Source organism: Zootermopsis nevadensis, unplaced genomic scaffold, assembly GCF_977971745.1.
Source record: "Zootermopsis nevadensis isolate Lab colony 2312 unplaced genomic scaffold, Znev_1.0 Znev_ptg000030l, whole genome shotgun sequence".
Taxonomy (NCBI): domain Eukaryota; kingdom Metazoa; phylum Arthropoda; class Insecta; order Blattodea; family Termopsidae; genus Zootermopsis; species Zootermopsis nevadensis.
The window spans coordinates 3,974,620-3,996,245 of record NW_028259162.1 but is presented as its reverse complement, the minus strand read 5'-3'; the positions used below and the strand labels follow the sequence as shown (position 1 = coordinate 3,996,245).

Genomic DNA, 21,626 nt, shown 5'->3' with positions numbered 1-21,626 from the left:
ACCAGTAGATGGTGCGCCGGACTGTCGATATGAACATGTGAACACAGTTGTTGTCTCCTCTATTGGTAAATTGGAGAAATTGTCGCAATGGCTTCATGGATGAATCGGTAACAATACTTCCCTTTCTCCCACAGTGGTTTGGGCAATAAGTTTCTTAGCTTGTTTAATAAAGTTTTCTTTCCGACGTTGGATATGCCGTTGAACGGGAGAATACATGGTGAATTTTTAACGATGTTTTATCCGTAAATAATATGGAATCAATAGCTCTACCTTGTAAAGATACGATTACTATCAAGTAGTCTTTCATAAACATTAAAAAATTGTCAATGTTTGTGACACTCTTGTTTGCGAGCCCCCAGAAACAAAATGACATACCAATCATTATTACATACTTACTTTGGCCCTATGTAATATTTAAATGCTGTGTGATAAAGAAAATCATTTTGTTAGAATTAATAATAATGTATTGTATTTTTATTTTGGTTGGTGCTTGCTACAAATTTGTATTTTCATACTACATAAATTATTTAGCAATTGACAGAGTGAAGTTACAGGATAGCCCTACCCCTCTCCTTACTTGTTGCTTTTAAAAATTTCATTTTGCTCTTCTTATGTCGATAATTTCTTGAGATGGGTGGTAAGTGTTCCCACGAAGACAGAAACACAGATTCATCTTCCTAAAAATTAAAGAGATTTACAATATTAGGAAATAACACACAGCAATTTATAGTTTCTTGAAAAACTCTCTGTATTTAGACCAATTTACGCGCCATAATAATCCATGTAAAGTAAAATAAAGTAAAGCTGTCCCACTATATGCCATGTAGATGCTTGGGGGGAGAGGTTGAACAACTGTAACCTCTACCTTTGGAAATGACTTGAAGAAATCAGGCCAAATTTTAGTTACAGTTATTTAATGGCAGAAGTTAGTGGTCAAAAAATAAATGCCAGAAAATTATGTAGCTCAGTTTAAAATTTCTTACTTACAGGATTCTGAATGTAAAAATGTAGAAGTCGTCTGAGTTCAGCATTCTGCCGTTTGAGTTGTACTGTATCCACATTCAGTTTGTGGCGATCTGAAAGAGATCAGAATTGTGAATTACACTGTAGAAGAATTCAAAATCATGATTCTCGAAAGTATAACATAAAGCTTCCTGTCATACTACCACAAATACAAAAATTACTTCTAAGTAGTAGGAAAATCCTGGAATTTTATTACGCCTGTATAATTTCCTTACTGAGTCATCTTACCAATGTATATAAAGGAGACAGATTGTGTTTGGATATGAGAATTAGCTCAGTGAGAAACTAACATCGTGATTAGCAATCTGTTGGTGACTATGCAGACACTCTACGCTGAACTACTGACTTCTCATGTCTACAGCACAGTAAAATGATACCATAGTTCTTACAACTTTCTTTCATGTGTGATGTCTGGTTGATGCACCTAAAATCAGTTTTGCCATCCTGAATTGTAATCAGCTGATGTACTACAAATGTCTGAATAGTAACTTTAGCTGTACTTTAGCTGAAAATTGACAAAATTATAGAGTACTACAATAATTTGGAAATGTTTATAATTTAATGTAAAGAATGTTTGCTTCCATTAAACAATGAAAAAGAAGGTATTTTCTTGAACTGTCAGAACCTTATATCATCTGACACATGAACGCTTCCTCATTGGGCACTATTTAAAATTACTGTGGTGTCTGACATTTAAGAGCAGGCCACAGATGCAGCCCAGGTTGTTATTCTAACCCCAGCATCTAAATGAACATTTATGGTTGTCTGTGTTTCATCAGGTTTAGATAATTTTTAATATTTTACAATGATCAGAATGTCCAAACAAGTTTTTGGTTCTAAGATTTTGATCATTAGAATTATCTTCACAATTTTAATTTCATTCAGTACTCTACGCATGACCCATGACTACAAACTTTAAATATGTGAGTTAACATATTCAATTGTCATTCTTGTATTAAACATATGTTTTAATATGTACCTTCTAGAATACGGTGGTACATCTGCAGCCCTATTAACAGGCCATCCCATAGCTTTTCTCGCTGTTGAGAGAATATCTTGCGGAATCTTGTCCAAAAGGCAGTTACATCCTGTGTTGATAATAAGCGGGACACTGTACTGTGCTTTACAGATTTCAAATTTGTGTGAAGGCTGCTGAAACATACAAAACACTATATAAATCTTACATATTTAAGTATTACATAAAACAACTTTATACGTTTGTGTACGGCTGGCATTTCAAGCTGATTCCATGGAATAGTCTTTCTTAAGAAGCTAATAAATATCAACTAGTCACGGAATTCTTGAATTCCCAGCCATTTGTGGAACTTAAAGTTTCATTACCATGTTCAAAAGAGCCCACCACTGGTCTGTATTCTGAATGAGATAAATCCTGTCCACACTTTCATACCCTATTTCTTTGAGATTTATTTCAATATTATTATTTCATCTGTGCCAAGCAGATTCTTCCCTTCAGTTTCTCCAACCAAAATTTTGCATGCATTTCTTGTCTCCCACGCATGCCCCTGCCATCTCATCCTCCTTATTCTAATTGCCAAAAAATATTTGGTAGAGAGTAAAACTATAATTGCTTATAATGCAGTTTTATCCACCCTCCTGCTCCTGCCTCCCTTTTAAGATCAAATGTTCTCTCCTCAGCATCCTATTCTCTGTCACCTGGTATCTTTGCTCTGGTGGGTTCTTCATCACCAGCTAGCAAGTACCAACCTCACATATAGTAGCGTAACTGTGACATGTACTGACCTGTGTTCTTTAGGAGCAAATTTGACAGCAAAGTCTCGGAGAGCTTTGAACACATACACGGGATCAATAAAAAGTGGAAGTGTCTCAGAACAGCCTGGCTTGCTGTGTGTAAGGTGAAGTTTAGCTGAAATGTGACAATAAACAGCACAGAACTTTATTGCCTTGAGGTAAATTTACTTCAAACTTCACATTGTGCATTAAGCAGTATATATAAAAACTAAATTTACATAATAAGTCTCAGTACTGATCCCCATTATAGAATTCCATTGAAATACATCAGTTAGTTTTATAGACAAAACATTCAGACAGATAAGCGTAGCTTCCCTTATGTCTAGTTCTTTTTTTTTTTGTGTGTGTGTGTGTCTTGTGAGTGAATGAGCAATTTCTATACAGTATTAAAACTGTGTTTGTTAATCTGATACAAAGACAAGGACGTGATGAGAACTCTGTTCAAATAAGTCTGAAACATCTTGAATAAAATGGCACAAATATTCTTTACAGTCCAGTTAAATAGAATTTCCAGTCATAATATTTATTACAATATACAAATTAAATTGCATACAAAATATTCTGTACCATTCATGAGATATGTGCTTTCAGTATAGTTGTGTCAGCTGAGAAGTCAGAGTGCTGACATTTGTGTTACCTTTAGCACCAGCAATGGACTTAACAGGTGTAGAGGTGGCCTCAATGGCTGTGATGTCCATGTCTTTGAGCAGCTGTTCCGCTTTTGCAGGGTCCACTCCAAATTTGACGATGCTTGTATCAAATATCATACCTGCCTCTGCAGTTTCTGTGTCTCCTGCAGTTGATGCACTGTTAACATGTCAATATTCTGGTGGCAAATTTGTTAGCTCACTTTCCTTGTTTTTATATAAATATAAGCTTATGGTTTAATGTTCATGCATCTTTTCTCCCTAATAACCTTTTTAACAGCTGATGGACTTTCATTAATTTGGTATAACATCATACCACAAGAGGCTACTACACCTTTGTATTTTTTAGCTTTCTACTATTAATAAGGAAGGAGAAGGTGATGAGGTAATTTTTGTATTTTTGGCACTTATATCACGAAATTATATGCTGAAAATACAAGCCTGAAAAGGAAGCAAATATGAATTTTGTAATTAATACAAATGACCACACACCTGCCAATGGACTCATGAGAGCTCCTGAATGTGGTGGTCATCTTCTCTTCCACTGAAGTGGAGCACACGCTGCATTTTGCATATGGTAGGAAGCATTTCTTTAACATCATTATCTCTGCTTCAGTGTTTATTCCCAAAGCCTAGAACGTCCAAATTGTTCACAAGTTCCATAAAACCTTATTAGTTGACTTTTGAGATATCAGCCCCAATTTTAAATGGCGCTGTAATTTGTTTATCCTATTAATTTTGTATAAAATAATTTTTCTTAAAAGTACTGTATTTTGATGGAAAAAATTAAAGGTTATAATTGATAATGTTGGTTTTCTAGGTTGTTACACTATATGGATTTGTAGGTAGACCAGTTCTCAAGTATTGTTGGAAGCTTTGTATGAAGATAAATTAGTATGTTATAGATTGTCAAAATCTTAACTGAAAACATAAGGGAAAGTAAAGCTGACATCATTGTCTGATACTTACAGTAAAAACATTGTCAATTTTTATAAGCATCTTCTTCTTGTCAGTGTGTGGTCCAAGTAGCTCATTAAGTTTTTGTTCAACAAGGAAGTCAGAATTGTCTGCGACCAGTTTCAGAATGTTCTGCAGTAACCTCTCCTTTGCATGTAACTTTTCCATATCTTCATTTCTTACTGTCAAACCGACTGATTTCAGTTCATCATTTTTGCCCTGAGTACCTTAAATATAACAACAAAAAACCCTGTTACTTTTATAAATAAGGTACAGTGTTGAAATTTTGGGTTGTACTGCCAGACTTTTTATGGCTGCCAATATGGACTATATATGAAGGCATAAATATAAGTTATACTTATTTTACTAATTATTCATCAAGTTAAAAAGAGTTTTAAGAACATATATGTATATATAATACAATATAACACATTTATTGCCATAAAACATTTTATGATACATAACATTTTCAGTGTATAATCTAGATTCATACAATCATACTACCAGAATGAGTTTGGTGAATACCTCTGATCTTTGCCTTACCTTTCTCAGGAAACAGATCAGCAATGACCTGCATGGCACAGCGATATGATGCCAGGTCTTCAAGGCGCAGCAGAGAAACATCGGGGTGTGTCCACTCCAGTCCAAGCTGGTGCTCATGCAATATACGATCAATGTCCAGTACCTGAAATACAATGAAGTTATGAAGAAACTCTGTACTAGAGAGTGCTTCCTCTCCTATCAGGATTGAAAGAGAAGACAGGTATTTTCTGATAGGCAGCTTATACTTACAGCTACAATATATATATTGAAATTCCAATTAATATGTTGCAGTCAAGAAACAGTTTCTTTTGACAACTTGATGCAACTGATGGTTGAAGAAGATTTTATGAAGTGTGGCCACCATAAAGTTTCAAATCATACATAAAAAACAGACAAAATCAAGAGATTAAATAAATTTCACCTTGTCTAGTACTGTCTTGGCTGTGTCTCTGTTGAGTTCCCACACCTGTTGATACTTCCTGTCATTCACCTCTGCAAAGTGGTCAGCCTTCTTCTCTATGTCCAATATATTATGCTGCAACCTCATCACCTCCTCTGTCAGCCGTGCAGACTCCGTTTCTGTTGACTCCTCTGTCTCAGCTATTTTCTTTTTTAGATTATTCACCACATCTTGGAGCCTCATAAGATAAATTTAAATAATTATAATTGCAGCTTGTCACATTCCTTCACCTGACACAAGTCGGGGATGTGGAATATATTGCATAAAAGTAACACAAATATAAATAAAATACATGCCATATACATTTAACATTAACAATAATCAGTTGTTACACCTATTTCACAATCCTATATTATGAGGACATTTAATTATGCAGGTTTTCATAGGTTATGTGAAAACATTTATGGAGAACCACACCACTGTTACACAATACAATTTTATAAACAGAAGATGAAATAATTCTAGCTGCATATCACAGAGTTTTAAAACATTAACATTATCTGTTGATAAATACTTCATACTATAATTTAAAATGTGGATGAAAGATGTTGGAAACTAATGCTGTACTTATATCCTTGGTATATGCTGTATGAGGAATGAAGGAAATATTTTTTAATGCAGATTTAATTATGGTATAACGTATCTGATTTTTATTCAGGAGATACCTAGCTCAAATCCTGATTAGGGAACTGCCTCCACTGGATAAAAAGACCATGCAGGCAAATTTTTGGACCATACCTTCAAAGACTGCTTCCTCCCCAGTTTCACATATTTAACCATTCATAACTCTACCACAGTTAATACAGCATCATAAAATAACCAATAAAATATTAAAGTTATGCACTGTCTAGTTTGAGTTTCATAACAGGATGATATGAAAGGTTCTAAAACAGACTAAATTCAAGTTTGAAATTTCAGTTCCATAAGTTTTTTATGTCTTTACATTGTTAAGGAGATAATTCATGTACTTTAAAGTTAATGGATAGGAGTCAAAACAGAAATTCATGACAGATTTATGCTAAATGTTCATATTTTCAAGATGATGTCATGAATTGTAGTCATCCAGTTGGTAGATACAACAAAAACAATATGACACAATATAGACAGCAGATTAAGTACCTGTTGATCCTGCGTTTCTGTTTGGCTCTTACAATGAGGTTTTCCTCTTCCCTTCTCTTAAGAACCTGGAAATTGTAGACAAGCTTCTCACTGTTCATGAGGCACTGTCCCTTCACAAGTTCCAGTTCTTGTTGAAGTACCTGAACACACAGTTCAGTTTCAGTGAGGCTAATTTCAAGTAGGATTTGAGGTTTTTACAGTGGTGAGTCTGAAGATGGCTGTCTTCTGGGTTGTTGCACCGTGTAGTCTGTTAGAAGCTTACTATGTTTCAGAAGCCCTTGCTGCCTCCATCAACAGGATGAATATAGGGACAGCAAGGACCTCTGTTAGTAAACTTCTACCAGACAACATGGCACAACAACTCAGAAGACAGCCATCTTGAGGCTAATTTCATTTCAAATCTGTATCATCTCAATATTTAGGCAGTAGTGACATGTTAATCAAACCTGTATGTCTGACTCCAGCTTGATCTTGACCTCTCTCAGTTTCTCATGATGTTCCACAGCCACTTTGTATATTTCATCCTCATATTCATCAACTGTTTGGAACTTCTTCTCCATGTGCTCCACTTCAAGTTTCTCATGTTTCTTGTACAGGGCCTCCCACTTCTTCTCACTGACCTCCATCAGTTGTTTGTGTTCAAGCGCAATCACTTCCTGAAAACACACATACATATCAGTAGAATGGAATGACTTATCAATTGCAAGTCTTATTAGCTGCTAGCAACATACAAAAATAATACTGTTTCTCAGTGGGCTTAATTCCAGGCAAGGTCAGGAACTTTTATCTTCCACCTGTAAATTCATCATTGCTATTCATTCAAGTAAAATAAAACATCATTTAAGCTGAGAACATGCTCTCATGTAGTAATGAGTTGACACATTCTACACCATTTTTCTTTCCTCCATTGTTCTTTTTAGTAAGTTTGCTGGCACAGTGGTGACACGTTTTGGTGGTACCCAGTTTGAATTCAAGCTAAAGACTGACTTCTCTGAGGTTTTTCTAGCTTTCTTTAGTCCCTCCAATCAAATTGTAGAAAAGTACTTTACGCATGTCTCATTTGCTTCATCCCATACTCTCCAGATTTATTATTCCTAAGACATCTCATCTGATACACAGAATACCACTGGCTGATGCAGTATCATAAAATAACCAAACAACTTACCAGTTCATGTTTTCATAGCACCTTCTCTTACCTCAATGAGCTTCAGCTCGTCCTTATAAGCCTTCCTCATAACTTTTACTTGATTGTCAATCCTTTCTGTCACGAGCCACAGATCTTCCTTCTGTTTCTCTTGGTCTTTCTCAAAACGCTCATCTGCCAATCTGAGTTCTGTCTTCAGCTCCTTGATCAGCTTGTCCTTCTGAGAAATAAGCTCTGCACATTTCACTGCAAAGTGCAAGTAGAGAAAATTACAAATGATCAAGGAATGTCAATTTATGATCTCTTTTTTCATCAGCCATATGAATAAAGGTGTTTTGGGTGTCTGTAGTGATGCATGCACATACAAAACAGACTTAGCATGCAACATAAATAACACTGCACTGAGTCAGAAATTTTCCCTTGTATTTAATGAAACATTCATAGTATCAAAAACCTTTTCAAGGAAAATTTGTAGATATTTAAAAGGCCTATAATTGATGTCACTTTAAAATTCGTGTAAGATCAACTGTTCTTGAAAATGTCGATGAACTTAAATTTCTTCATAAAGTATTTACCAGAATTAAATTTACCATAAAACATTTTATATAGACGTTCAATATTAATTTTACTGAAATGTGATCAGTAGTTTTCGAGACAAAATATATGTACAAAAGAATATAAATGACTGTCCTTACATCCATCCACTTTGTACAAAGGGCACAAAATAATTTCTCATTTTTCCTCTTTCTTCCCTTTCAGTCAATGTATAGCAATTGCCAGTAATTGAGATATCAGGTATATTGTGTAAGAAATTAAACAAGACAGATTTACCTTTCTGTTCTTCCATATCTCGGTGCAGATCCAGAGGGTCATTTGATTCCAAGAAGATTTTCCACCTAGAATTAACTACATTGAATTTTTCTACACTCTCATTTGCTTGATCTTCCAGTCTCTCAAGACGTTTTTCTCTTGTGGCAACTTCATCCTTCCTCCTTTTCACCTCACGAGCATCATTTGCTACTTGAACATTTGTTATCTGCATATGCCAATACATATTACAAATAAGAGTTTGTATTTACATCTACAATTGTCAACCAGACAATATCATAATTCCTTTCCTCACAATGTCATGCCAATTCTTCTGTCACATTGAAATGTTTTAATATTACAATCACATATTTTATTTTTGAACTTGTATGTATCTTAAACAGAAATAAAGCTAAAAATTAGAAGGAATAAGAAAAGACTGAAAATGATTTACTGTACCCTGCAACTGTAAAACAGTGAGATATATATGACTTCTGGTTGCAGATTTTTGGTCCATAATATAGTTTGGACATAACCAGATTGGAGCTGGATTGACCTGTGCAGATCATCAGAAATTATACATTGTATTCTCTCTTGTAGGCTCCTGTCCAATGGGTACCGGAGTCCTTTCTTGGGGGTAAAGTATGGCTGGGGCATAATGTTGACCACTCACCCCTATCTGGTATTGAAGTTAAGAATGATAAGAGCTGGAGTTATTCTTCCTCAAGCGCCTATATGACATGTAGTGGGACAGCTTTATTTTTTTCATTCTCTCTTATCGCACTAGTATGGAATTTTTAAGATAAAAGAAAAATCTTCAAATTTGTCATTGTCTTATAGTGACATAAAAATTATTTTAAAATCTCAGCAAGCAGAAATTGCAGAGTTATTACACAGCCTCAGACAAAATTTTAAGAGGTTGAATCCAAACATGGTAAAACTCGATACGTAAATTTGCAGCTAGCCTAATTGTATAATATGAAATTCACTAAAACTTGGAAAAACAATTATTAATTGAGCCAGAAGGGGTTGGGGTTTGTCCACATGAATCTGAAGATACTGTAGCCTTATAAACAAGACATAGTTCTCAAAAACAAACTCCTAATTTGTGACATACATATATCTGTCATCCATCAGTATAAAATGGAATTGATGCTAGAAGAAGAAGATGTATTTGTCAGTAAACCTTCTCACCAATTCTTTCCCATCCAACAATAACCTCTCCAACTGGTCTTCACTGATCTGTAGTTGTATCTCCAACATGGTCTTGATGTCCACTTCCAATTCTTGGCATCCGTTGAGCTGCTGTTGTCTGAAACACCAAATAAATTTAATGGAGGCCTATATTGGTCACATAGGAGAGGGTTTAAAATATTTTTTCCAAGATGTTTCATATAATGTGAAAAAACCTGCCAAAAAATATACTTAAAAGAAGAAGAAATTTGAAGGAAATGATGATGAAGAAGAAAATAAAATCCATATTATTGACCTAATTATTTTAAAATCTCAATGTATGTGGTTAGTTCAGTGTTTGTAAATGCCTCCCATCTTTAGATTAAATCCTGGATGTTCAAAGGCGATACATTAAACATTAGAATCACAGTTTTAAGTCATTATTTAAAATTATAACATTTTAAAATCTTAATGTTTCATGAAAGTATGGTACTTGTCATGAAAATAAAAAGGAACAGAACACTAACTCACACTTGCAAATACATAAGAATGCAAGATCTTTCATTGTATCAAGCATATGATTCAATTTACCATTGCAATGTGTGACTTTCATTTTACTTCCAACAGAAAGTGAAGGTGTCATAAAGGGCAGGAGTTGAGGGTATTCTATATTAAAATCACAAATATAACAAAGTTTCAGTAAAGTAAGCTCCTGCATAAATGTAAACATAAAAAATTAAATTATAATTATGTATCATAAAAGGAACATTATACTTTTAATTTTTGTAAGTATTAATCAAGTCTGTAGATTTACAGAAGGTGTACTGTAATATAAAAAGTGTTTATGACGTCCACCGTGGCAAATCGGCATTGTATTATATCACTGATTAATTCCTAAATTAATTTTTGAAACCCGCAACTTGATTGACAGGCTTACTGATTTGCTTTTTGTAGTCGTTTTTTAATTCTCAACCGACGGGCAAGTTTTCTTTCGTTAGGGCCCAGAGAAGTTATCTGGAGCTCGGATGCGCCTTCTTCGTTTGCATTTTCCTCCATTCCCAAAGATTTCTTGTAGCCCTAATTTTGTTTAAAATTAATTCTTATTCAAAGACGTGTAAATTAGCAGACGACGTAACAACAAAACGCGGAAGGAACTATATTGTTTATTCGTACTTCCACAGTGCTTTGCGTTTCCTTCTATCCAGACGCAATGGCTGTGAGTGTTGTGAGCGTTGTGTGATATGTTGTAAAATCTTTCATCATCTTATGTATTTGTTTTTGTTATATATTTTTAACAGAACTGAGATTACTGTTACAATTTAAGTCGTGTGGTGTGATGTCTATTCGAAAATAGTTTGCGATTGTGCATATATTTTCAGATTCATCAACCTAACCTATAAAATTTGGAATGTTCAAACACGTTCCACTACCTGGGAGTAATTATGTGTTCAGTTTGGAGCATTTAATGTAACATAATTTATTTTTCAGGACAAAAAAGCAGAACCTGCAAAGGCTAAAAAGCCTCGTAAGGAGCCAAAAGATAAAAGCAAGAATCCAATGCGGGAAGTCCGTATTCGTAAATTATGCCTTAATATTTGTGTAGGTGAGTCTGGTGACAGACTTACACGAGCAGCAAAGGTAAATAACTTTCACTCTGGTTGATAAATAATTGCACATCAATCGGTACCAAGTGATATCAGGTTCATCGCCACTGATGTTGCTTAGTCAGAATGTGCAAGAATAGATCCTACCCAACTTACATCATGCTTTGTTCCTTTAGTGTGATGCAAAAGGGAAGGAACAGAAAATAATGTATTGAGGATACATGAATGAAATAAGTTTATAGTTGGAAATAAAAAAAGTTCGTGATTCTTTCAGGTATTGGAATCCCTTACTGGTCAACAGCCTGTTTTTTCCAAGGCCAGATATACTGTCAGGTCATTTGGCATTCGTCGTAATGAGAAGATTGCTGTTCATTGCACTGTGCGAGGTGCCAAGGCAGAAGAAATCTTGGAACGAGGGTTGAAGGTGAGTTTCTGTTTCTAACTAGTGTTTGAAATCTGTATGTGATAAAATTATGGTGTACAGTCCATTTCATTATACTACATTACCAGCTTCCCTTCTGTCCATCAATATATTTACTGTGCATTAGGGGAGGAAGGACATGGCAGGTGGTGCATATTGTTTAATATTTACATCTCACTTTATCTTTAACCAGGTCCGAGAATATGAGTTGAGGAAGGACAATTTTTCAGACACTGGCAATTTTGGATTTGGTATCCAGGAACACATTGACTTGGGTATTAAGTATGATCCCAGTGTTGGAATCTATGGTCTTGATTTCTATGTTGTACTGGGTCGACCAGGTAAGAAAACGATATTTCTTCAAGCTGTCGGAACTCTGTATTGCAAATATAGTAGTGGAGTAAGCATGTCATGCTCGTTAAGATGGCTCATTGAAGTACCTGTTTTAGTTTTTAGGCTGCAGAAATGAATGTCATTGTAAAACTGTTTATTCATAGGTCATTTTGAATCCTGCCATCTCTAATTTATTTGTAAGAATATTAGCATGCACCCTTGTTCAAGTTTAACCTTAATTTGAGGTTTTATTTAGTAAAAGTGTGCTAAAGTAAAGCCACCTTATTGCAACCCATGTCCACGCTTGTACTGGTCATGTTACTAAAGGGGTGATACATGCTGAATATGCAGTGCTATAAGTTTGTACAGTAATTTAACAAATAATATGAAGTGTATGTATTGCCGTGGGTCTACGTGTTTGGATACATGAGGTTGATACAGCTTTTATTAATTCAGGTGATGGCTTTCTTGACATGGTGTAATGTTTCAGGTTTCAATGTGGCTCATAGACGAAGGAAGACTGGGGTGGTTGGTTTCCAGCACCGTCTGACGAAGGAAGATGCCATGAAGTGGTTCCAGCAGAAGGTTTGTCTAAAACATAGTATTATTGTAGGGGAAAGTTTATATGTGTAGCTGTTCATGGAACCCCAGCAAGTAGATTTGTGAAGCATTCTACCTTACAAAATATTCAGCATCATGCTGGGGCCAGTTTCCTATAGGTGTAGGAATTTTTTCCTTACTAAATTATGGTTTCCGGTAACAGTTTTGGGTATTGTTTTTATAATGTAGTGTTCTAGGTGTTTAATTTTTGTTTGCTTCGGTTCCCATCAGAAAGAAGGTAAAATGTAAAAAATATGTTCTGTTTTGACAGAGGATAATGTATTTTGTGTTATAATTGTGAATGCCATTTGTACTGGATGATATTAAAAATAGGTGCCTCACTTGAAAGTGAGGAATATGATGAGAGGAAGCACATATATACATTTGAGAATCTTTGTACTTGTCACTCGTTTTTTTGCTGGGGGGGGGGGGGGGGGGGAAGCTTACATTTGAGAAGCTTTGTATTTGTTCCTCATCTTTGTTTAAGGAACTTGCAACTTTTGCATATCTTTACTCCATTGTTTTCTTCCTTATGTTGTCTGAAATTAAATTGCTGCCAGTTCTTGGTTTGAATAGGGGGACCTCATTTCTAAAATAATGGAGAGCTGTTTCTTGTTTCATGTCGGGGGCTGTCCTGTTGTAAGTAAGTTTCTGCTTGTAGATGCAACTGCACACATTCCGGTACCAAGCGGCATCTTGCAGTTCAGTGCGTTGTTGCTTTGTCTTTGTGTGCTACAGTAAACCCTTCTATTGCAACTCATTCCTACGTACTACTAGGAATGTTACTTACATGGAGGGACAGGTGCTTACTAATTGCTCCCTCTTGTTTTAATGTTAAATTTATGGATGGAAAACATCTTTTCCATCTGCTGTTATTTCTCAGTTATCAGATACTCCATTTGCCTTGTCATCTAAACCAATGTAGTTTGGCATGGGTGCTGATGGTTTAACTCCAGTTTGGACTGGAAGTACTGTTTATATTTTAATTTAGTTAATGTTTAGTTTAATCTTGAATGTTGACTGAATTCTAATTAACTACGTTTACTGAAAAATGTTCAATATATTGGGCATCTTAAAATTACATTTGCAGTTGATTCAAGTTTAGTTTAAATTTCAGGTTGAATAAAATTCTGATTTAACTGCATTTCATAAAAGCTTTTGATACATCAGGAAGAGCCCGTTGGGCAACAAATCTATATGCAGCAAACTATTTGCCTCTTTCCTTTCTACAAAGTACATACAATGTTGATTTTGTAATGAACATTGAATAAAAAAGTAAAGCTGTCCTGCTATATGCCATGTAGATGCTTTGGGGGAGAGGAGGTATAGCTCATACTCATTCTTGACCTCAGCACTAGATGGGGATGAGTGGTCAGCATTACGTCCCAACCGCACTTTATCCCCGGGAAAGGACCCCAGTACCCATTGGATAGGAAGCTGGGTGGGCCCCAAAACTGGTCTGGATGCAGAGGCTAGGGAAAAAATCCTCTGTCGGGGGATTGAACCCCAGTTTCCAGTCCATAGCCAGTCACTATACTGACTGAGCTATGCTGGTTCCGAACATTGAATACATATACCTAAAATTTACAGGCAGTTTACTGAGAAGCCTGATTAAAAAGATATTACAGCTGATCTTTTAACCAGTATCAAATTGATAAACTGTATGGAACAATTTTTTGACTTGACGAATGTGATTTCTTTTTCAGTATGATGGTGTCATTTTGGCTGGCAAGAAGAGTTAACATGGGTATTGGATGTTAATAATTTGTCTCATTCATTATTAATAATAAAATAATGAAAGTTAAATGGTTTTATTTATTTTAATTGAAAAGCTGTAAAATTAATATGTGAGATGTCATAAATCCTTGGGGCCTGTGAGGTTACTAACAGTATTCTTGTGTGCATTTACATAGACAGAACAGTGATGTCTAACAGGAGCACAGTGATTTGTTTCCATGTATGCACTCAAAGGAACAAATTCAATCTTTTGTTGTGCTTAAAAATATCCAGTTATTATGAAGAGAATCAGCTGCATCAGAGGGATTGCTTATTATTTATGGGTTTATAACCCATTTTCTTCTGTGGCCCCAAAGAAATGTGATAATTTGAAACAGGGCTTCATATACATCTTTACATTACACATCTCTGAAATTTTGTTCTATGTTGTGTAGTTGTAACATTACATATTTTGAATGTGAAAGGATTGGGGAGGAAATGGTCACCATATTATTTCAGTGTTTGCTTGGAGTGATGATGAAAACTGTCAGGATAGGGTTTGCGGACTGAGCACCTGAATACAAGTCATAAGCATCACTGGAACCAGCATGCTTTGTTTGACATAGATGTTTTGTTTTTACTTACATATGTGTCTGCTCCAACACTTGAAATAAAGAATGTCCCTTCAGTAGAAATTCTGTCATTTAGATGCTGGGTGATTGTTTTATCCCTTGCCAGACTATTGTTTAGTAGGTGACAGCATACTGTGTTTGGTGTGAAGCTGGATAATCTGCTGCTATTTGGATATTCTAATTAGGAAAAATTAGTTTGTTTTATGATTCTGTGCTGTTTAAAGCTGTCAAATACCATCTTGATCCAATTTAACTCTTTCATTTTGAAATTTTTGTTAGTTCAGAATGCTTTGACTGCATAAGTTGGAAAATATTTTTTTAAAATTAGTTTTGCTGCTTAGATTACTTCCTGTTCTTATATTCCTAAAATTTGTATTCTGAAAATAAGAGTTTCCTAAAGTTTTCTGCACTTTGTTTACATCTAAAGGGAACCATGGTTCTGGATAAACTGGCTACTAGTACACCTCATTGCAGGTTTTCAAAAAAAAACTTAAATTCTAGTATTACAAAGGTTAAGTAAACTACATCAGATATTTATGTTTGTTACATTGATATTTTCATAACATTAGAAAAGTGAAGTGATTTGAAGCACCCCATCCTTTCTGATTATGTAAAATCTCATTTAAAACTGGTCTGATAGTGCCACATCTTAGTATTTTAAATGGAACATGCAAAATTCTTTGTCACTGACACACACACTACTTCGGAAGGAAATATTTATTGCAGTCTGCTATGCAGTTCATGAGACTTTCTGTCCCTCTTTGCTTTGTATGTGGAACTTGGGATATGTGGATATTATTCAGGCCTTTAGGAACAACTTTCAACATGAATCACTTATATTTACATAACTCATAAAATATTACAAGTTCCATGTACAGCTGATAATTGGTGGAAAATTGTAATTAAAGTGGAAACTGGTAGCTTCACTGGGATAAGTGGGAGAAGGTTCAAGGAACACTACATCCTGTTTCAAGTTTGCACCAAATATATCATGATATTAGACTTTCAACATTGTAAAACAATCACCTTTGAAACTGGAAGAAAAGTAGATAATACACCAATGCAGAGTTTTTTCTTATTTTTCTAATTTAATTCGAAGTTTGAGGTCCTATTCTCTCATAATTTACTGTTTTTCATTGAAGTGGAGGGGTAATATTGTATGCCCAACTGTTATTACTAAAGTGTAAAAGACAGGGTGGGAGAGGAAGGCACTTTCAAGCAAGAAACTGTGTTTGGGTGTATACTCTACATTAGCGTGCTTTTAATTTTAGTCCCCCCATAGCCTTGTTTCCATGAGTTAGATACTTTGTTTTTATTTGTTCATTTTTCATCTTACCTATTAAGTTTCTTCCTGTTGTGTGAAATTAATAAGCTACTGTATTAAGAAACAAACATGAATTTTGTTCATGTACAAATGTCCTCAATTGAAAGTCTAGCATCATAGCTGTAAACTGCTATTCATATAAACATCTGTGCTGTAGTAATGTCATACAGATACAAGGCTTTATAGTATGCCATTCATCCAAATCTTGACATCATATAAATCAGTCTTTTCCTCTTTACAAGAAAAAAATATTGATAAATATAGAGGCCACTGTCAGTCTCAACATTTTAAGATACCTGTTCCCGTACGTGACGTCTGTAAGAAGACCTTACATAATTCCCTGTGTATTTTGTATTTTCACCTACAGAACTTTAGATTGTTTTTCTGTATGGTGATTTCACATAGCGGATGGAGCAGGAATAAAACTTTTCTTGCCATGAGCAAACAAAGAGCCTTTCAATTCCAGTCACATTATACAGGAGCCTGTTGCTCCTTTTTGCATTGATATGAAATGACATACTTTTGTAGTGACTTAAATGTCTCGTAAACCATTTTGTATAACTGTTTAGTATTCAGGAAATGTTTTCCTACTACACAAATAAAAGGTATTGCAGAAAGTCCTAATTGCTAAACTAGCTGTTGGTTTCTGCTCTTTCACCTTGAGCCACAACTGCCCACATACTTTCTCCTCCCAGTACCAATAAGATTGCCCATGTCATCATATTCTTATTTCATAGTTCTATGTAGAACAATAACAGGAAAGTTTCACACACACTTTTTGGTGCTGAAAGAAACAAAAATTACATACTTCATTCGATTAAAGACAATCTGAACCACACTGATGCTATGTGATTAGAAATAGAGTTCACACCAGACCGAAACTTATAGCTACAGTCGTACAAGATTGTGAGGAAAAGGTCAGTATATGTTTTCAGTGCTTTGTTCCCAGTGGGAGATGGACTGAAAGTAGCATATAAACGATTAAAACTGGAGTGCATAAAACACCATATCATTCATGAAGGCAAATATTGTTTCAGGATTTAAGGCCTGCTTAGAATACTTGCACTATTTGAAAAGAATACACAATTTCTGAGCTGGGGATGATTCAGTTATCTAAGAACTGTCTTCTTTTGGGGGGAAATGCACATTACACATTAAATTTTCTGTGAAATACCAAAATAAATAGAACATAAGGCTTCTGTAACTATAAGGACAAAAGAAAAGTCAAATCAAATGCAGACACAAGAAGGCTGTTAATAATTTGGATAAAAATTTTAAATCTTGAATTTGACCTCTTCAAAGATTTTACCAGTATTTACTTGGTACAACTTATCAGTAAAAAAATTTGCTTAGAATTATAATATATGAACAGAAATAGCTTAGCTATAATCATACAACCAAATGCATTGCATGTGATGGATCCTTAAATGTCCAGGCACTACTGGTAGGACTACTAACATTGCATTGTTCATAGTTACAGTGACTTAATATATACGTACGTCGAGATTGTGTCAAACATTTGGTAATTTGTTCAGAGCTGTATTTAACATATAGAGAAATTGAATCTATTTTGTACCTTCAGGTGATTGGATAACACCACCAATAGTTTTTTAGCCACCATCACCATAGATAATAACAGTAATATTAATCAGTTTAAAGCAGACATTAAATTTTGTGTCCTCTCTGCAAAGGTGAATTTTATAGACTTTCCTAGGGTCTGCACAGGGCATTTAAGGTCATTATATACTAACCACCATATTAATAATTTTGTGTATATTGATAGTTGTGAGACTTCTGCCCATTCCTGTGACACTAGCTGCACAATGTTACTGCATAGTAGTGTAAACATTTATGTGTGAGAACAAGTACCACATATGTATACAGAAATCTTGTAATAAGTTTGCATTAGTTTGAATTAATTCTATATAAATATTTAAATAAATGATTTCAAATTGTCAGTTAAATGGGTTGTTCTTTCTCTATCCCACTGTGTCTGCACATCCAAGGTCTAACATATGCAATGCATCACAGCTTAAATGTAACAGGCAAGATTATAGAGGAACTATTTCTTGGTGTGAGATCTGTACACCTTGTCAATGTTGAGTCTCTCATTCTCATTGTAACCCAAGATACTTTCTATTGCGTTCAAGTGACCTTGGTGATTCTCCTTGTCAGTGAGGAAGTAGTAGATTGCAGACTTTAGGAACTGCAATGTAATCTCAGGGTCCATTTCAGCCTTACCAGTGCGAGCCTCCACAATTCTGCGGTACATAGCCTGTGAAATGTTACATATCGCACAGTCAGTGAGATGTGTTGAAACTTGCTTCTTCTGTGAAACTACATAATTTTTAAACTTTTTACATAGTAGTTAGAGTACTAATTTTTTTATTTTGGACTTTATCCATTGCCTGTTGAAAGTTTATAAAAAATCTCAGTATTTCAAAAGATGGATCTTCATCAACATATATAGAGGGTCACAGAGTCAGTCCTTTGAAACCTGAATTTTTAAGACTCTGAAAAATTTCAGCAGACATTGGCAAAAATCCAGAATAAAGATATTTGTAACATCAAAGACCTTAAGAAAACAATTATATTCCTCGTTTTCCATTACTCTTCACAATAGGTGCAGTACATTAATTGTGTTTGGTAATGAAAAAGTTCAGTGCCAGGCATTTTCCAAGTGGATGTTGCATTTGAACACAGAATCTATACACATACACATTGTTATGTTATTTGTATTTTCATTGTTTATGAATACATTGCATAGATGGGAGGATAATCTCAGGTGGGATATATGGGAGTTGAAGGAGACTGTGTTTTGTTGTCCCAGGACAGGAGGGCTTTGGTTAGTTCGGTTATGAATCTTAAGGTTCCGTAAGCCATCTACTTAGTTAGTTATGAATATGTTGCAAATTATTTGAAAATACATAATATGCTAAGGCAAACAATTTTTTAACCCTTTAATGTACCAATATATTCTGTGTCTTGGTAGTGCATGGAATATGGATATAACCCTACAGTTTTCACTTTCCATATCTTGTACAGCATCATATACAGAAGCAGATCTTTTTTTCTTGAGTACTAAGCTTTTCTAGGGGACTGATTATACAGAGGGTTTAGATTTTTTCTGTCTCTTGACCTTATAATTAAAAGAGGTGTAAGTGACAGGGTGTTGCTGTGAAAGAGAAGAAACTTGGCTTGGCATTGCTTTTGGGCCTTTTAAATGTCATTAATTAAAATGGTTCACCTTCAACACACATGGAAATATCTTTATGGTTACAAGCCAGATTGCTACCAAATGCATCAACATAACCAACTTCCAGACTCCACCAGGCTCTACCATAGCTTTGTTTGCATTTCTTACTACTACAGTCATCACTGACAGACTTCATTTCAGTTTTTCCACATTGCATAATTGTTTACTCGTACAGTCAAGCGTGATGGACACTGGCTATTATATTCATAGTAAATGCGAAGCATTACTGAGTGAAAGCTGTGCAGGTCACTATTGTACTTGTGAACTAAGTTCTCTGAAAATCTTAATGATGCACCAATTAAGTTAGTCAACTAGATGTATTGATAAGGGCTTAACCAATGAAAAATTAAAGTCAAATAAATATACAGTGCCTGAAGATGCTGTAGCATCCTGGAGAACTTTACACAAAAAGCATAAAGTTTGTTAGACTGTACTTCTTGATATGGCACTTGGCTACTTTCAGTTACATTGTGCATATATATGGATGCAGATAAGAGATCAGCCAATAACATTTATTAAAAGAAATTGTTCAATATGATGCTATATAGCATAAAATGGCACGATGATTAATGAATTTGGAAGAATATTGAAGGGAGTTGTCATGGCCTGATTAAGGGTACTCTGCAGGTATTCACCTGAAGGGACAGGAAAAGCATAAAAAGTCTCGGGATAGCTAATCTCTGGGCCAAGATTTAATGTGGTTCCTGCCACATATGAAGCAGGAGTGATAATCAGTCTGCTGTGATGTACTGTAATATGATCTCATAGATTCACAATTGTTTATCCCATAAGTATTTACGGTTTTCTTACAATTCTTCTGATAACAGTTTTAATTAATTATGAATGCCACACATAGTTCAGTTTTTGGTTAAGTTTAGATATCAATTTTAACATTAATAACATTCAGAAATCTAGTACGTACATTGTATTCTGCAATTGAGATGGATAACATGCAACTCAGATGCATGGCACAGTTCATCAAAAGCTCTGAAGTAATCTTTGATAAAGATTGTGGAAGACTTCAAATAGCAAAGCTATATAACCATGTAAAACACCAGAGCATAGTGCTTCATATTGGGTGGTTGTGGGTTTGAATTTCATCCTATTGACCACCTGTCCTAACTGAGGTTTTCTCATGGTTTTCCTCAGCCCCATCCATGTAAATTTTGGGATAGTACCTTTATGTAGGCTGTGGCAGCATCATTCCCTTCACTTTTAATTCATAGTCATTTTTCCATTTTGTACTATATAACCATGTATGTGCTCATAACCTAATGAGAAAGTTCTCCAGTGAATGCATCACTATGTGCTGGAGCAGAAATAAAATGTGAATGATGCCCAATACATGCTCAGCATGCCATGCAAACAAATTAAATGAGCCACATAGAGAACCAAAAAGTAACAGAATGGGCAAACCACAAAGGGGGGGCCGGCGACGTACCTTACGAGTACCAAGTATCCATAGAGATAAGGCCTCCTTTGCACTGAGCAAAGCTGGCTTTGTTTTGTCTGTTTGTTGGTGGTCCATATCCTGCAAGGCATGCGGCCACCCAGGAGAAAAACCAGCATGTCATTACAACAGTAAAGTTACGAAGCAGATTTTCATTTTTGAAAAACTGCAGTATGGTAAAGAATTTTAAAGAATGTTCATTAATTTCTGATTATAACATGCAGGCCAAAATAATTAATTCATTTTTCAAAAATATGTATATGTAAATGTTAAAATACTGGGAAGAGCATCTGACAATGCTTAGAAAATTGTGTGACAGAAATGTGAACAATTATATTGCAGATTTTGTTCTTGTTAGGTTACATGTTTGGTTTGTAAAACTGACTTATAATATTAATAACAGAGGGAAATGCATGTTAGCATATGTACTTTCTTTACAAGGGATTCTCCTGAAATATGAATTAATGACAGACATTTGTAGTTGGCAATTTGTTAAATGTTTGTATGGAAAACTCTGACACTGTTTCCCACCCAGTCAAAAAAATTATCAAAATGCTGAAGATGGGTGTCTTCTGAATTGTTGCACTGTGTAGTCTGGTAGAAGTTTACCAACATTTTAGTGATCACTCATCGCCCTGATGTTGTAG

The 21,626-nt window shown here is 35.1% G+C and overlaps 3 protein-coding genes across 8 annotated transcripts in view; 1 reads left to right on the top strand and 2 right to left on the bottom strand.

Annotated features, from left to right (window-relative positions):
• Positions 1-452: 452 nt before the first annotated feature.
• Positions 453-10,715, bottom strand: LOC110836183 (dynein regulatory complex protein 1). 3 transcript variants are annotated; one of them, XM_022077075.2, is made up of 15 exons: positions 10,581-10,715; positions 9,665-9,782; positions 8,495-8,699; positions 7,716-7,909; positions 6,966-7,175; positions 6,520-6,659; positions 5,362-5,578; positions 4,941-5,082; positions 4,410-4,624; positions 3,933-4,072; positions 3,431-3,600; positions 2,785-2,908; positions 2,003-2,175; positions 988-1,076; positions 453-677 (listed from the first exon to the last, which is right to left on the bottom strand). In XM_022077075.2, the coding sequence occupies exons 1-15, from the start codon at positions 10,697-10,699 to the stop codon at positions 549-551; spliced, it is 2,385 nt and encodes a 794-aa protein (XP_021932767.2). In that variant the 5' UTR covers positions 10,700-10,715; the 3' UTR covers positions 453-548. The 3 variants fall into 3 exon arrangements, with proteins under 3 accessions (XP_021932767.2, XP_021932769.2, XP_021932770.2); XM_022077077.2 differs by having other exon boundaries at positions 2,003-2,172; XM_022077078.2 differs by lacking the exon at positions 10,581-10,715 and adding an exon at positions 10,418-10,436.
• A 3-nt stretch (positions 10,716-10,718) lies between these two features.
• Positions 10,719-14,407, top strand: RpL11 (ribosomal protein L11). Its single transcript, XM_022077095.2, has 6 exons — positions 10,719-10,859; positions 11,132-11,281; positions 11,522-11,671; positions 11,862-12,009; positions 12,492-12,586; positions 14,308-14,407. The coding sequence occupies exons 1-6, from the start codon at positions 10,854-10,856 to the stop codon at positions 14,341-14,343; spliced, it is 585 nt and encodes a 194-aa protein (XP_021932787.1). The 5' UTR covers positions 10,719-10,853; the 3' UTR covers positions 14,344-14,407.
• A 1,360-nt stretch (positions 14,408-15,767) lies between these two features.
• qtc (GRIP domain-containing protein quick-to-court) overlaps positions 15,768-21,626 on the bottom strand; it is a 23,181-nt gene continuing 17,322 nt past the window's right edge. For 3 of the 4 annotated variants that reach the window (XM_022077079.2, XM_022077080.2, XM_022077081.2), the window contains exons 8-9: positions 20,971-21,060; positions 15,768-18,548 (exon numbers count right to left, since the gene is read on the bottom strand). In XM_022077079.2, the coding sequence (XP_021932771.2) occupies positions 18,336-18,548; positions 20,971-21,060 (303 nt within the window). In that variant the 3' untranslated portion in view covers positions 15,768-18,335. The remainder of the gene's footprint in view (positions 18,549-20,970; positions 21,061-21,626) is intronic. The other variant, XM_087359091.1, reaches the window with a different exon arrangement.